Source organism: Lagopus leucura, unplaced genomic scaffold (genome assembly GCF_019238085.1).
Source record: "Lagopus leucura isolate 7727_CA_CO unplaced genomic scaffold, USGS_WTPT01 Super-Scaffold_702, whole genome shotgun sequence".
In the NCBI taxonomy this organism is placed as follows: domain Eukaryota; kingdom Metazoa; phylum Chordata; class Aves; order Galliformes; family Phasianidae; genus Lagopus; species Lagopus leucura.
In genome coordinates, this window is record NW_024962254.1 from 8120092 (window position 1) to 8136056 (window position 15965).

General features: G+C 40.1%; 1 protein-coding gene across 1 annotated transcript in view; it reads left to right on the plus strand.

Moving 5' to 3' along the window:
- CEP295 (centrosomal protein 295) overlaps positions 1–15965 on the plus strand; it is a 72996-nt gene that overhangs the window by 42081 nt on the left and 14950 nt on the right. Inside the window, exons 11-20 of the mRNA XM_042862456.1 lie at positions 1451–1634; positions 3319–3486; positions 4340–4564; positions 5658–5764; positions 7231–7428; positions 8242–8339; positions 8462–9518; positions 10181–10352; positions 10485–10637; positions 11789–12010. Of these exons, the coding sequence (XP_042718390.1) occupies positions 1451–1634; positions 3319–3486; positions 4340–4564; positions 5658–5764; positions 7231–7428; positions 8242–8339; positions 8462–9518; positions 10181–10352; positions 10485–10637; positions 11789–12010 (2584 nt within the window). The remainder of the gene's footprint in view (positions 1–1450; positions 1635–3318; positions 3487–4339; positions 4565–5657; positions 5765–7230; positions 7429–8241; positions 8340–8461; positions 9519–10180; positions 10353–10484; positions 10638–11788; positions 12011–15965) is intronic.

Below are 15965 nucleotides of genomic sequence, written 5' to 3' on the forward strand. Positions count from 1 at the left end.
AGTTGCTCTGCACTTTGTGACTTTCAGCTATGCCTGACTTTTTTGGTATCAAATTGCTTCTGAGCTGAAATGCCTCATGAGTTAGGTGCTTGAAGTATTTGGATAATGAATCACAGAACTGGAAGAACACTGGTTTGAGTCCTCATTTCATCAACTGTTCCTACTGCCATTGTTTAAAAGCTTGTTTATGTTATAGCTATGTGAGATTGAGGAGAAAGCATGTAATGATTTTGAATTATGTCCAGAATGATGGGTATCATTCTTCAAAGCACTTCTGAGAATGTCAGCCACCCTGAATCTCACTAATATCCTTTGAGAAAATTGGAATCTATAGACTCATTTTCAGTCCTTCTACCTCCCTTACATTTTACAGTTCACTTTACATTTTAAAATAGTATTTAATGTATTCATTCAGGGTTTGGTGCTTCTCTCAGACTTTCCTCACCTTTGCATCCTGTTCAGACAAGAGGTGTAAGGACCTTTTGCTACCCAATACAGCGGGAGGTGTGGATAACATGAACTTAATTCTCCCTCAGCTGCAAGGGCTGCTGAATAATGCTGTCTGCAGCACCAGCTGTGACCTGTTAGGAGAACTGCTTCTGCAGTGAGAAGGCAAACACTCACATATAAATATGCACTTCTTGCAGAGCCTGCTTGTGAATTCTTGAGCTGCTTTCTTTTTTCTTTTTTGTTATTGATGTGAGCAGGTACAAGTGTTCACAGTCTGTTTTCAAATCCACACTTGGATTCAGATGGGGTCTTTGCAGTTCTCTTGCTATTAATCTGTTGCTGGCATAAAACCTGTTTCATTAAATGTGTATATATGAGAGAAACTGTTAAATACATGATTATATGCATGGTTCAGTATGTGGGCATAACTTTTTGTTGTCAAATTCTACCCGAAGCTGATAAAAACCTTTAAGCTTCGTCATGACTTGCTCATGGGATGTATCAAAGTATCCCAGATTCTCAGATTGTTTCTTCTTATTAAGAAGACGACTTCTTAAATTTTCAACATTTTAACTTAAAATGAATTTTTCCCCTTAACAAATTATAGATAAAACTTCAAAAATAAAAGATAGTTTTAATGTGACATTGAGCATCAAGAGTATTGGCTTGCTTAAAAGTAACAGTTACTGAAGTACAGACTAAAAAGTAGCTTATTAATGGAAGTACTCCTTTACTTTATACAACAGAAGAGTTAATTCCGTTTAGGGAAGCCAGCCTGCAGTGTACCATCCCATGCTTTGTTTTTTGCCAGGTTGGAAATGCTCTCATGTTTAAAGGTTGGATACAGTCTTCTCCCAAGGAAGCACCTGCTTCCTAGAATAAGATTAATTTAATTCTAAACTCTTCAAGTTAACTTCATGGTAACCAAGTGGAAGTGTTAATTCTGACATACTGCTGTCTGAAAGTTAATGCTGAGTGCTCATCACCCCTTTACTTGAAGGATAGGGAAAGGCTACTGAAGGAACTGGAACAAATGCAGAGAATGGATCGAATGCGCAGAAGACAGATGGTAGCACAGATGCCACCTCAACTTTTTGTACCTGGATACAAACGCATGGAAATAAAAGAAGAGTGGCAGAAAGAATTGGAGTTTGCCTTTGAAGATATGTACAGTGAGGACAGAAGTGAGTAACCTGTGGGAGGATGCTGATTCTGGCTGCCCAGAGATGCTGCTGCAGCCACGTGTTCCCAGGTGCAGCAAGCAGCGAGGCTGCACATTTTTTCCTGGTGGTATGCACACAAACAGTGCGGATTGCTTCATCCTGTTCCCTGCTCTGTATGGGGCTGTGGGAAATACATCTGTACAGCGCTGATCCCTCCAGCAGTTAGTTCCAGACACTGTCGACCCAGTAGCTGGTCCCTGCATCCCAGACCCACCCAGTTGCTGGCATCTGAACTTAGAAGATGCTGAGGCTCACAGCCCTACTCCAGCTTCTTGTACTTGGACACCCTCACTTACAGATATGCATACACATACCTTATAGCACTCTCAGCACGGAATGGATACTCCAGTACTTAAATTTAGATGCTCATTCTGTCCAGTAGCTGATCACAGACCTTGTAGCCTTCCATTTACCCTGCAGTGTCCATAGATGCACCGCTGTGCTCAATAGGTGCTATGGATCTCTTGGTAAGGTGGCTTTAAGTGCTCTTTCTACCCTGCTGGTGCTGGCTCCTTGGGCTCCGCAGTAGCTGCTTCTGGACATGTAAATTGCTGCTTCACTCCAGCTCTTGCTATGCAGACATCACTGTTGTGCAAGCACGCACACGTTACCAAAGCCAGCAGTAACTGACCTTGGATCCTCTCGTCTCTAGTTCTGTCAAAGCCATGTATGGACTTATGCCAGCAAGTTCTTGGTTGAGCTTGTGACCCCACCATCCCCGTGTAGCTGGCAGGGATCTCCTGATCCTCCAGTGGCCAGCAGGCAGACCCTCTGGTCTTTCTGGTATCCGGCCCAGTCTTATGGCTGCTTTGATACTTGGCTTCCAAGGCCCTCGTTATTCTCAAGGACGAATCTGGCTTGCTATTTGCTAATCCTTGCATACTAATACGTATGTTTTGGTTCTGCTCTGGTCTCTGCTGCAGTTGCTGCCTGTTATGCACCCATACGCATGCATACAAAGTAGAGGGTTCCTCACTCACAAAAAATGGAATTTAGCGAAAAGACAGGTCAGAGCCTGTGCACCATCTGGCCTTTTCTAAAATTTATATATGTTTACTCTTCTGTTTCTACCCTAAAACTTGTTTCTTCTCAGTCTAACTTGATTCTTCCCTTTCTCCACCTTTGATTCTTTCCCTACATGTCCACAAGCCCACAACCCATTTATCTCTCTTAGGCAGTAGCCCCTTCAGTCTGTACAGTGATCCTCAGAAAGCCTCTCTCATGGATTCATCTTCTGGGATTTTTGCACCTGGATGATGGGATCAATGTCTGTCCCATGACAGCACTGTGAGCAGCCAGCTTAGGGTGCTTCTTTTCTCTGAAGAGGTTACTGGGCTCCACCTCTATTTACTGCTCTGCTTTTTGTGTGGAGGTAGAACTTTTACTTTATATCCTCTTACTTTGAATGACCTTGTTAGGGGAAATGACCTTGTTTTATGGGAAACCACAGGTCTGAATTAAAAAGATGGCTAATCTAAATGGCTTCGATTTTGAAAGTCTTCTGTTCTGGGGAGAAAAATAGTTGGAGTAAAACTGTTGTGAAACAAACTGTTGATATTGTAACTTCTTAGGAACTTGTATAACTTGTGGTGTTTGCATTTTATTCTAATTAGTCACTTTTCTGTGTTTGTGTTCCTTTAATTAGAAATGAAAGGAGACTTGATTTTGCAGTTTGAACCGCAGCCTTTGCCGTCCCCTTCTGATAGATCTCAAGATAACGATCTTGATCTCTCCTTGGAGCAAGAATCTGTTTGTGACACTCAACAAGAATTGGGGCAGATGGTGGAGGAGGAGATCCCTGCTGAATCAGAAGGTAAACTTCTAAACTCAGTCTTTCTTGTTTTACAGCAGAAGAGGTTGTGTGTTAGTATTAACTAAAATGTCTAAGTACTAAAATTCCATAATGAATATGAAGTGTTTCCAAGTTAAGTGATTTATGATGCTCACCACTGATGATGAATATTCTGACATACAAGTTTGAAGTAGAAATTACTTTTTCTAATACACTTCAGTTCATTAGAATACTGAGATTATAATAGCTGCAAGAACAGTAATGTTAGCTGTAGTGTTTTCTATATAACTATTGCAAATGATGAGATGGCACAGGTATATGAGATATTAGCCAAGTGAATAGTGAAATTTGCTTTAGCTTGACTTCATGTGAAAGTCTTCTTACTGTATACATCCTTTATGCTCTGCGGTGTGCTCGAGTTGCTTCATTTTTTGCATAGGCTACACTAGTGGCATGAGCAGAGTAACTGAACAAGAGATGTGCTACTCAATATTGCTGCACGATGAGCATTTCTGCCACGTCGCTTTGTTGGCACTGAACATTTCTGGGGCTGTGATGCATTCACTGTGTTGCCAGTTCTACTACAAAGAGAGGGCAGGGAAGTACAGATATTGCTGCTGGTTTCTGCAGCAGTGTAGTCTGTAAGGAATCTGCTTCTGAAATGCTGCAACCCTCTTGTTATTGCATCCTGAGACACATTGCTGCTTCCGTCTTGCAAGGAGAAGAAAATACTCAAGCTCTGAGACTTGATAATGTAGTTAGTTATTCAGCTGTGTAAGCAATTAAAAGAAATTGTTTGTTTTGTTTTTTGTTCTTTTCTGTAACATGAAGATAATCATTACCTAAATCTCTTAAAGGTTTATGTTATTTGTAGGTCATAAAGAGGTAAAAACTCATCAACCTCAATCAAAACTTGCCTTGAAGAAATTGCTGAACAAGATTAGAAACCAAAAAGAGGAGTGGATATCAAAAAGCGAGAAAGAGTTTCCAAGCAAGATTGAGACTACTGAATCAGGCACTATTGCTGGCAAAGAGACACAGCAGGTTGATTTAGATCTGAGTGATGAGCAACACAAAAATTCTGAATGTGAAGCCACAGGTATGGATTACGTGCTCACATTGACATTGTTATGTAGGAGGAGTCCATAGGGTGGACTGTAACAATTTTTTTTAATCTGAATGAATCTTTCGGTGGTGTTGTTTTATTGTGCTGCCAAAAAGTAAATCCAGTTCTCTCATCTCTGCCTTTCGTCTTCCCCATAAAGCTCTCTCTGAAGAAAGATGTCTAAAGTACCTCTATGTTGTAATTCTCACCCAAATTTTGGTCAGATTTCATGCTGCTGTGTTTTAAAAGGTGTTTACCTATGGGGGCAGAAGTTGTGGGGCAAAATTGGCTGTGGGAGTTTTTTACCTGTTGAATTGGAAAAGCTGAGTTATGAGATTCACAGCTAGAAATGATTGACAGGCATGAGCTGACGTGTCTGTAGTGAGGGATTTTTCCTGGACTGAACACAACAGTCCAAAAAGTCTCAGTATAAAACTGGATCTTACAACAGTCAAACGTCCCATTTTGTTTGGTAGCTCCTCTTGGTTTGGAGTTTCCCGCCCTGTGTTGCTATTTTAGTTATGTAAGTGCTGAAGGTGATGAATGTGCATGAAGGTTTGATTTTTGTGCTTTTGTGTTTGCCTTGAGAGTGCTGGCTTTATATCCTCCTTTTGTTCTTAGAGGTTAAGGCTTTTTTTTTTTTTCCTATACCTGAGGAGGATGATTTTGCTATCAGGCTACCAAGTGATTTAGAAAACAACCAATGCTGAATCCAGCTAGAACTGAGCCATTGCTCATTGCTGAGTCTTTCACCAGGCTGGATGTGGCTCTGGGCAGCCAGGCCTGGTGATTGGTGACCCTGCACATAACAGGGGGTTGAAACTTGATGATCTTTGTGGTCCTTTGCAATCCAGACCATTCTGTGATTTGGTGATTTCTTTATAGTCAAGAGTGGCACGTAATAAAGGGCCATTAATGACTTAAATAATGCAAAACCTGATCTTTCCAGCTCATGGAGATGGTCATCTTGTCAAGGCTGCCTGCTTGTGCGTTTTTCCTTTTGAGAGCTTGGGAAACTAAAGCAAGATGTAAACAAGATATGAATCTTTTTCTGGGTGCATTTATAGTGCAATAATATGTATTTTAGAGTCTGACGAGATGTTGGAACATAGAGTTGCACTTGAAAATTCAGTTCTAATCCATTCTCAAGAACAAGCAGCTAAAATTAGAATGGAAAATGAGAGACAGCAGTGGGTAAGTGTGAGTGAATATACTTTTTTGTCTCGGTTATGATGTAAAATGAAGTGATTTACAGAAGGTAATAAAGGTGATAAAATGCTTCAGGTTCTAAAGCTGCAACAGACACGTTCAGCATACTGTTAACATTTTAAAGGAACTTTTACTGCAGCATTATCTGTACTTGGCCTTTGTGTAGTAGCTTTTATTTTATAGCAATTAGCGAATGCTGGCTGGAATGTACAATAGTGTGGAGAAAAATTCTTTTGTAGAACTTAACAGCTACTGCAGACAAAGGATTCTATGCCATGATTAAGTAAGAATTCCAGTTGTCAGGTAGCACCTTTTTGGCTTAAGGAAAAGGTCGTCACCAGTATGGAACTGTGAAGATTTTACTAGCCCTGTGCAATCGTATCTGAAAGTCTGTAGGATTGCACAGTGACAGAAAAAGCTTGCAAACCTTGAGTATTTTGTCTCTCAGTTTATAAAATCAAATGCAGAATGTCTTCTGCTATCTGTATGAACACTTTGTTAATGACATGTGCATTATGTATCTGTATTATACGTATTTAATTATATTTTCACTGTATCTTATATAAAGACCTGCCAGCTGCTATGTGGTGGTTTATTAATTAAAAAAAAAAAAAAAAGTTGAATTTCAGGTCCCACTGCAACCTTAAGTTGTAGTTTTAAAGTACAGAAATTCAGGAAATAAATTTCACAGAATAATATTTTAGTGAGGAGGAGAACAAAAGGCAGCTGGTCTCCTGTGGAAGTGGGGTTACTTTCTTTAACATGTTTTCTCCCACTTAACACGTGTCCAGATGTATATATTTCTATGTTTCCATTTCTGTTAACTGCTCCCAGCTTCTCCTTGGGCTCCCTTCATTACTACTTAGAAATTTTTCTTCACTTCCATTCTGAAAGTGTACGTGCTGTTACTTCGTGTGGCTGTGAGTGATTCGTAGATGAAAGATACTTGGAAAGAGATTAAAAATAAACAAAACACTTGAGAGATTTCTGGAGTGGTCTTAAAGTGGTGGTACATGAGCCATTTCAGAAGTTGGGTAAGATTTGAATTAGCATTTAAATGCATTGAACTTCTGATGAGAAGTTCTGTAAAATGCAAAATAGACTTCTGAGTTCAATCCAAAAGAAGGAGTTCCTTTGCAGCCTCTGGAAAATTATGATGCTTCTTGAGTAATTAGATTTGGATTTTTATCCATTCTGTTCGTTCAGTGGCAGATAACTGAGCAATAGTAAATGGATCAAGGGGCCATTAGAAATTTCAGTCGCTACCAAAATGATTCTTGACAGCTTCAGCACTGCTTTTAGTGGCTGCTTACAATTTGAAAAAGCCTGTCATAAGTGATACAATTTTTGCTGCGAGTTAGAAGTTGGAACAAAGTTTCATGTACAAATGTATGGATCTTTTTCCTGGAGTTCTAGAGACACTTTTTTTTTTTTTTTTTTTTTTCCAATAGCTTGAGCAAATAGAGCAACAAAAACAGGAACAGCTGGCCTTGCTGAAACAAATTGAAGAAGAGAGGGCACATCTGGAAATCCAAATGCAAACCTGTTTGGAAGAAGCTAAGAACAAAAAGGAGGAGGAAGAGAGAAGTCAGCCAGTACACAGCTGCAGTGTTCCTTCTACAGATCAACAGAAGGAAGCAGAACATGAGGTGAGGAACTGTGAATGGGGTGTTTGGGGTGGGATCTGTTTTCAGTTGTTTTTCTTTTATAGAACCAAGAGCTCCAATTGCCAGTTTGAAATTCTATTAATGAAGACCTTGTTTTTATTTCTCAGGCCACAAATAAGAGCTGTTCTGAACAGTACTGAAGTCTGTAACTTTTTTGTCTAATGTAGATACTTTTATATCGCATTATATCTACCACTGAAGACTTTCAATACTGGGCAATCTGCAAGGCCTTGGGACGTATCTGTATAAAATGCTTGTTAGTAAAACCTGATTAGAGCTGTATAATGAGGATGCACATACAAATATCCTTTTTCAAGGAAGAATAATCTTAGGAAAAAAAAACCTATCATTTTTGTCTTTGTCTAACTCTTAAATATCTATTTAATTTAAGGGGAGATCATTGAGGGGGTGAAGAGAAAGGGGTTTTTTTGTTTGTTTGTTTTTTTAAATTTTGAACCATTTCCACAATGTGCACTCTGAAAAGAATCTATTTGCCTTACAAAGGCAGCCGTGCTAGATCATTGCTCGCTTAATTTGCTGCTGGGTAGTTTAGCTCTTTGAGCTAAGCTCCTACATGCACCATTGACTTTGATGATGGATGCCAGACTTGCCAAGAGGGACTGTAGCTGTAGGCTGTGTGTTCCAGAAACTGCTTTAGCTTCATTGCCTGAGGCCAAAAGCTCACAGACTTCAAGCAGTGTTATGGAGTGGTTTCTGCATTCTTGAGATTGTTGCTTTAACTGTCTCTATGAGTTATTTGTTTATTTTTACTTAAAATCACTTATTTTCAATTAGTCTGGAAGTACTGCTGTGCCAGAAACCAGAAGTCCTGGAGAAGACAGGCACTTACAGGTGATTCGTAATTATCAACAGCGTCTTCTACAACAAAACAGGTAAACTGCTTTATTAAAGTTCTGACCTTCCTCTTTCAAAATAATTGGAATTGCTTTGGTTATTGCAAATGATGTTACTCTCTGCACCGGTCTGGAAAGATGTGGTTTTTCTTTCTGTTTAGGCTGCACAAACAGACAATCAATGAAGCTGGAACGCGTCTACAAGAATATCAGAATAAATTGAAGCAAAGATACTTGACTGATCCTGTGAAAATTTTAAGCTCTGTGGAAACAACCTCTGTTAATTTAAAGCTTATCTCAGAACCAGTTGAACAGAGGCAGAGCATGCAGTCTGTGCAGACCCAATCACCTGCAGAATACCACACGCTGTCACTGCCTCTTCCCTACAACATGCGCAATGTTCCTGAAAATGCATCTTCACAAAAACATGGAGAGAAAATGCACAGTGTTTATCCTGGTAGGCACCTACGTTCTCTAGAACCATCGAATTTGAAGTTTGGAGAGATCTGTTTGCCACGGAGCTATTCTTTGCAGGAACAAGTGGGAATGTTGGACATCTCCAACAGTGAGGTCAGAGAACCATCTGTGTTCCATTTACCATCAGCGTTGGTCACACAAGATGTTTCTCCAGCCAGAACACAACTGGAAGCATGTGTACAACAGGTTAGATTTGCCTTACCTGCAGAACATTCCTCTGAGCCTTCAGAAACAGAGCACTTTAAGGAATCAGACCTCAGATGGTCTAACCATCAAATGCAAGCACAAGCTGAGGAAGAGCCTCCGCCTCTGACACCCCTTATGGCGGCAACAAAAGGATCCCCTATAGTGCAGGCAGCCACAGTTGATTCTTTGGCTTGTCAGCAGGAGTCTGCAGAGAGCCCCATCACAACAAGCCTTGAGCCCAGTTCTCTTTCTGGACCTGTGTCTTTATGTCACGAAGAAGGCACTGAGGAATCCTTGGTATCAGAAAGTGGAGATGCATCTTTGTTGAATTATTCCTGTATACTGAATTTAAGGGACAGAATGTTGGCCTCATCAGAAAGCATCCAAGCTCAGCAGCAGTATTTGAAGGAATTGCAAGAGCAGCTAGATGCACATAGAGAAGCTCTTCTTTCTAGACAAAAAATACAAGAACAACTACTTATACAGAAACAGGATGAACTGAGGGAACAGATGCAGAAACAACAAGAGGCTTTAGAAGAATTTCTGAACAAGCAGGTAAGCTTTGTAAGTGCTTTGCTTGGTGAGTCATCAGTAAGGGATAAAACTGCAGAGTGAATGCTAGGAGTTGGTAAAGTATCTCATGGAGTGTTGGGAGCTTCAGGTGATTTACTGTATTGGAAATTTTAATTAGGAACATCTTAATTAAATTTCCTTTTCTATAACCTTTTATTTCAAAAAGTTCTGTATGCACATTAAAAATTTGTTTTGGAAGTTGCAATCTTGACTTGGAATTTTGCTCATTTCTGGGTAAGGAAGCTTTGGGTTAAAAGAGCTGCTGCAGTGAGCTGCACTATTGCAGTCTCCATACAGCTAAAATTCCTGAATTTAGGAGCGGAAAAATCAGAATTTTTAGGAATTTTTATTCTCAAAAATGCTGACTGTTGTGATAGAATCTAACAAATGCCTTGAAAATGTAACAAATAATGTTTTGTCATGTTTGGTTTGTAGAGCAAAGTAGGATATCTGTATACCCAAATGCTTCTTCAAGCTGTGCGAGGGGTGGAGCTTGCGTGCTTGAACTTTCTCAAAATGCACACTTGAGCTTGTTTATCAAAGTGCAAAGTAGTGTGAAACGTGCACCCACCAAAAGGCTGGCTTAATTAATGACCATAAATGCGAGTGCTGTTGGTGCTGTTTATTTATTTATTCCCCTTAAGGTGAGACACAGCAACATGAATGGAGTGATGACAGAGCCACAAAGGCCTCACTGGATTAGTAAGAGTGACTTTTTCCAGGACTCAGAAAACTACCAGGAAGAGAACTGTGACATGAGTAAATTTTACAGAGATGAAATGATTTCACAGTACATCAGTCTAGCTGGGCAAATTGGTAAGGCTGGATGGCATGTTTTATTACAGTATTTTGTTTTTCTCATGGAGTTCTCTTCATTTGCCCAAGCTGATTTGATAGGTATGTTGTAACATGCCTGGGGAACCTAAACCATAAAACCTTGTTTTACAGAACGGCCTGAAAATGTTCTGCATAGAGAACAGAAAAGGAGGTTTTCCAAACCTCCTGTGACAAAAGTGAAGTTGGGGCTCGGTTTGGAACAGCACGAACTCAGTGCTATTCCAGAAGTAGACACACCAAGGAGTTGCAACATTTCTTTTGCAGGTAAAATATGAGTATAAAACGTGTGTATACATATAGAATGTATGAATGCTTCTGTTCTTAGGAGTATAGATTGGAGGAAGTAATTATTCTCTGAAGCTTTTGAGGTGATTGGTAATGAAGTAATAGCTGATACTTTTACCATAAGGTATAACTTAAATATTTTTCAAGGGAATTATAGTTGAGAAAAGCTTTCTTTATCAGTGTCAGCTTAGAAGAAGTGTATAAAAAAAAAAAAAAAAAAAATCACTGTAATTTCAGGACTGATTGATTTTCTTCTGTTGAACATATCAGACTTGCAGGTTCTATGCTGAAAATGTCTTTAATAGCAGATAGAAGCCTGAGTGCAGAGTAAAGCTGTGTGTAGTTACTCAGACCCTAGAGAGGATCTGCATTTTTATGCAGCTATTCATATCTTGATCATTCTGAGGGTTGAATCAGATGTGAATGTATCAGTTATTTGTAAAGAGAATAGGCAAAAGCAGCTGATGGAAGTTCTTTTTCTTTAAAATCTTATAAATAAGGAGCTGGCACCAAATATCTGCAGAAGTTTTCAGACAAGCTCTATAGTTGTTTTTTTTTCTTTTTCAATTACAAACCATCCTGTAACAATTTCAGACAAAAACCAGCAAAGCAATCATCAGTTTCTAGGAATGTTGGTTACCATTTGTATGCAGTACTTAGTAATGCTTTGTAAGCAACATTAAGTGACAGGTAAAACAAACTCATGTTTCCTAAATGTAAATTTTGATTTTTCCCCTTACCCTCTCCCTCAAGTCTCTTTACAACTAAAATGTAATGCATGTTTTAATGCTGTGCTAGTGTTCATAAAAGAATTAAGCAGAACAATTCAAGTAGCTACAGGCCAGGTGAAGCTTAGAATCATAGGATCACCAAGAGTTTTAATTGCAATGAGTGGCTGAAAAGGGCTGTTGGTTAGGAGAGAGCACTGGGGAGAAAGGAGATCTTAATCCAAAGCAGAGAAGACAGGCTGTATCTGGATTTGCTAACCTGGTATGGTTAGCTTACATGGAACACTGAGCAAAATCAGCAGATTATTTCTGTAGAACAGCATACCCACCTTAAAATGTTCTTTCATAAAGTGCAGAACATTGTGTATCTATACCTGAACTGATGAGTTGTTTTAAATTCAGGTAAAACAGGTTCTGGTGGTGGAGAACCTTCTCCCATTTCAAGTGTTGGGGGGTTTGCGCATAGGAAATGTTATGGTGATGCTCTTCGTGAAGAAGGCAGGTCACCTGGGAGCATAACAGGCTATGAGCAGCAAATCTCTGTTGAAAGCCCGAGGCAAAGCAAACAGCCTGGATTATTACAAGAGCTGCTGCTGATGTCTACTGAAAATTCCTATGATTCAGGTGAGGAAATCCTCTTTCTTCTGGGACCTATGTGAGTACCATTCTGTACTGCTGATTTAACTGCTGTTTATCTGTAGGATGTGACCTGACTTGTTGAAGATCATAGAGTGCTATTTAAATACTGTTTAATTTCGATTGTAAAAAATGATATTTCAGGAAGTGCCTCTTAGGACTGAGTTTTAATTTTGCTTTGTTTGTTTGTGACCCACTACCACTGTAGCAATAATCCATGGATCTTTGCCTGTCAGCAGTTTTTCATCCAAAGCATGCACTGTGAATCTGTAACTCGTGGAGCTGTCTGTAGAGACCTCTTCTGCATCACCTGATTGTCCTGCTGTGGCAGCCGAGTTGTAGCAGCACACTCTCACGCGTGTACAGAGTGAATTGCTAGATTAGAAGTTGTGCTCTTCTGAGAACTTCTTCCCAGAGTACATGTGAGGTGCCCAGGTGTGTACCTTCACCTGAGAACCTGGAGCAGACCAATGGTGTGCCTGCATCAGTACTCTGTGATTCCTTCTGAAGACACAAGAGATTCATGCTTAGAAAGAAATGTGGATGTTACTGCACTGATAGGCAGCCACAAAGAGATCTCTGTTTGTTAGGAATTGCTTAAAAGTACAACTGAGACAAAATATAAAAGGCTGCTTGTTACCCTTAGTGCAAAGAAACAACTTAGAAAGAATCAACTGGTAGAAAACTAATTCTGGTATGCTCTGTTCATCTGTGAAGAGCTTTAATTAGAGATTACGCCTTTAGACTAGATTGTGTCCATGTGCAACAATGTTAATCTGATATAATGAATTGAAAGCAGTTGTTTTGGTTATCACAAATACAGCAATTTGTGGCTGTGTTCAAGCATGTGGCTTAACTGGCTTATAAAGGGACAAGAAGAAAGCAGGTTAGAGAGAGGGTTTTTGAGTACTTGGCCTAACAAGTGGAGTCAGCTGTTTTTTTCCTGCCTGTAGTAATTCAGTTTGTCTCTGGTCTTGGGGTAAAGTGAACAGGGGGGTTCCAGCGCTTTCAGTTGCAGGGCATTTACAGCTTCTAAAATTTCTTGCAGATTGAAATGCAGTTTACTGCAGTTCCAGTTGGCAGATGGGATGTCTGGCTTGCTGTGAACTGCTCTGTGTTCTGTGAAACGCTGACTTGAGCCATGTAAAGTTGAAAACAAGTAGACAGCACCTTGACATACAGTGGAGTTTTCAGTATCTATTCAAAATAAATACATTATTGGGGCTGCAGAGCACTTGTTTTCAGCACCTTGCCCTTATATGTCTTTATAAGCAATATAGCTATGTCACATGCACCTCCTGGTTTTACTAGAATTTTCAATGCTGTCCCAAATATTAGGGTAAATTTTAGTTTGGTTTGTGCTGAGACATCCTTTGGAATTCAAGTAAGATTTATTAGGGATCAGAGTTGCTTTAAATCAGTACATGTAAGCTGATTTTTCTATCAGTTTTTTCCTTTAATTCTCAAAATAGTCTGTTTGAAATATCACTGAAGTTTAAAGATATGCATAATTTAAGTATTTGTTTTTTAACAGCGTTTGGAGACAAGGCTTGTGTTTTTAGAATAAGTTGTGTAATCATAGAATCACCAAGGTTGGAGAAGACCTCCAAGACCATCCAGTCCAGCCATTCACGTACCTTCAGTATTTTCCTACTAAGCCATGGCTTAGTAGTACAGCATCTCAGTGTTTCTTGAACGCCTCCAGGGATGGTGACTCCACCACCTCCCTGAGCAGCCCATCCTAGCACCTGACCACTTCTTCGGAGGAAAAAAAGTTCATAATATGCAACATGACCCTGCTCTGGTGCAGTTTGAGGCCATTCCCTCCAGTCCTGTCTCTGCTTACACAGGAGAAGAGGCCAACCCTCAGCTGACCACAGCCTCTTGTCAGGCAGTTGTAGAGAGCAATAAAGTCTCCCCTGAGCCTCATCCAGACTGAGCAATCCCAGTTCCCTCAGCCACTCCCTGTAAGACCTGTGCTCCAGACCTCTCACAGCTTTGTTGCCCTTTTCTGGACACACTCCAGGCCCTCAATGTCTTGTAGTGAGGGGCCCAAAACTGAACACCGCATTCAAGGTGCAGCCTCACCAGTGCTGAGTACAGAGGGATGATCACCTCCCTGCTCCTGCTGGCTGCACTATTGCTGATACAAGCCAGGATGCCATTGGCCTTCTTGGCCACCTGAGTGCACTGCTGGTTAGCTGAGCATCAACCAACACCCCCAGATCCACTTCTTCCGCACTGTCTTCCAACCACTCTGCCTCAAGCCTGTAAGCCAACATTGCTAGGTCACCACATTAACATTAAATATTGTTTTCTAGTGTCTTTTTACATTAGTGTGATCTGTGAACAGTGTAATTTATGTAAAAAGATTAGGAAACTTCATGTAAACATGCATATTTAGTTAATTAAAAGAAAAGCAAAAGAAAAGCCTGCTGGGATTGTCTTCTTGAGCAGTTCAAAGAACACCTGAAACTCACCATTGTCTTCTTCATGACTTGAAGATGTAGTGCTTCGTGCCACCTGGAGAAACTAGCACAGTTTTTCAGGAGGAAGATCTAATTTATGGTAAACTTAAAGGTGCATTTTAAATTGTAACTTATGATGGTAGCAGTGAATTCAGTTTTCTACTTGATTCTGACCAGAACATGCTTGCAGTTTTTCATGTGTTTTCAGGAGACATAATTGTCTCTCCAAAGATAGGAGCAAATGAGTGCTTTCTACATGTGATTGTGACCTTATTCTTGGAGGTTTCCACCTTCCTTCAAATAATGTGCACCTTTGCAGCCTAAAGTTGTACTATTTTGTGATTGTAGAACTACTTGATGTGCACAAATCCTATTAATGGCTGTTCACTTGCTTCATCAAAGTGTTAAAGGTAAAAAGGTTAAAGGTGTGCAGGTTCATGAAGATAAACTTGGTAAATCAATTTGGGTGCTTCAGCAACAAAGCTTGTTTGTTTTGGTGTATGAGATTTGTCACTGAGTGACAGGCAAATTTTGGGGGAAGTTTCTGTAACTGTTCATTTTCTTCAGTTATTACAAGATGAGGGGGAAAAAAAAAACTGCTTAAATTTAGATGCAGACACATGTGGGTGCAAAGGGGGAAAGAGGGGATCTTGAGCACTGCTTCTGGTTAAGGGAGCATGAATCCCTGACCTCTGCATTGAGCGGATACAGGTGCTGCACAGACTGGGCAGGGGGGGATGGGTAGCTGTTAGTGATGTTGGACTGTTTGCCTCACTGATTCAGATTGCTTCCTCTTACCATGGCACTGGTATCTCTCAAGGTGAGTTAGGAACTTCACATATTGGAGTTTTCTTCTTCTAAATTCAATTTGCAGAAGAATTAAAAAGGGCTAATAGAATGTAAATTGTTAATAGGGAACTGCAGAGTAATCCCACAGATGAGACAGGCAGTTTGATCACACAAACCTCAGTTCCTTAGGGAAATCGTCTTGAAGACAGTGACTAGACCTGATGCGTGCAACTTTTTCACAGTTCTCCTTCCCTGCATATCAACAAGCCCTTCTCTGCATTCATCCCTGCCTTTAGCCTTTAGGAGTCTCCTTGGGCAGTGTTCCAGATGTGATCATTTTCATGTATTGCTGCCCTAAGCAGGTGTTATTCCAAGCACGATTATTTTCCATGTGACCCGAGATTAAGACTTCAGTTTATTTTTAATAATCTCAAATATTTGTCCCTAATTCATTATTACAACAGTCTTACCCTTCACCAATTTAGAAACGAGTACAACTACTGACTTCTTTTTCCTCTTCTTAATAATAAGGTTTGGGCTAATCTGTTTTTCACTGTCTGTGTGTGATTTGTCATTCAGGTCTCTCAGCTGCGTCCTAAAATTACTACTGCTGCTTCTTCCTTCAGCTTCAGGCAGCACTTCTTTCTGTCACTGTCTGGTGGCCAGACTAAAATGAGAGGCCCATG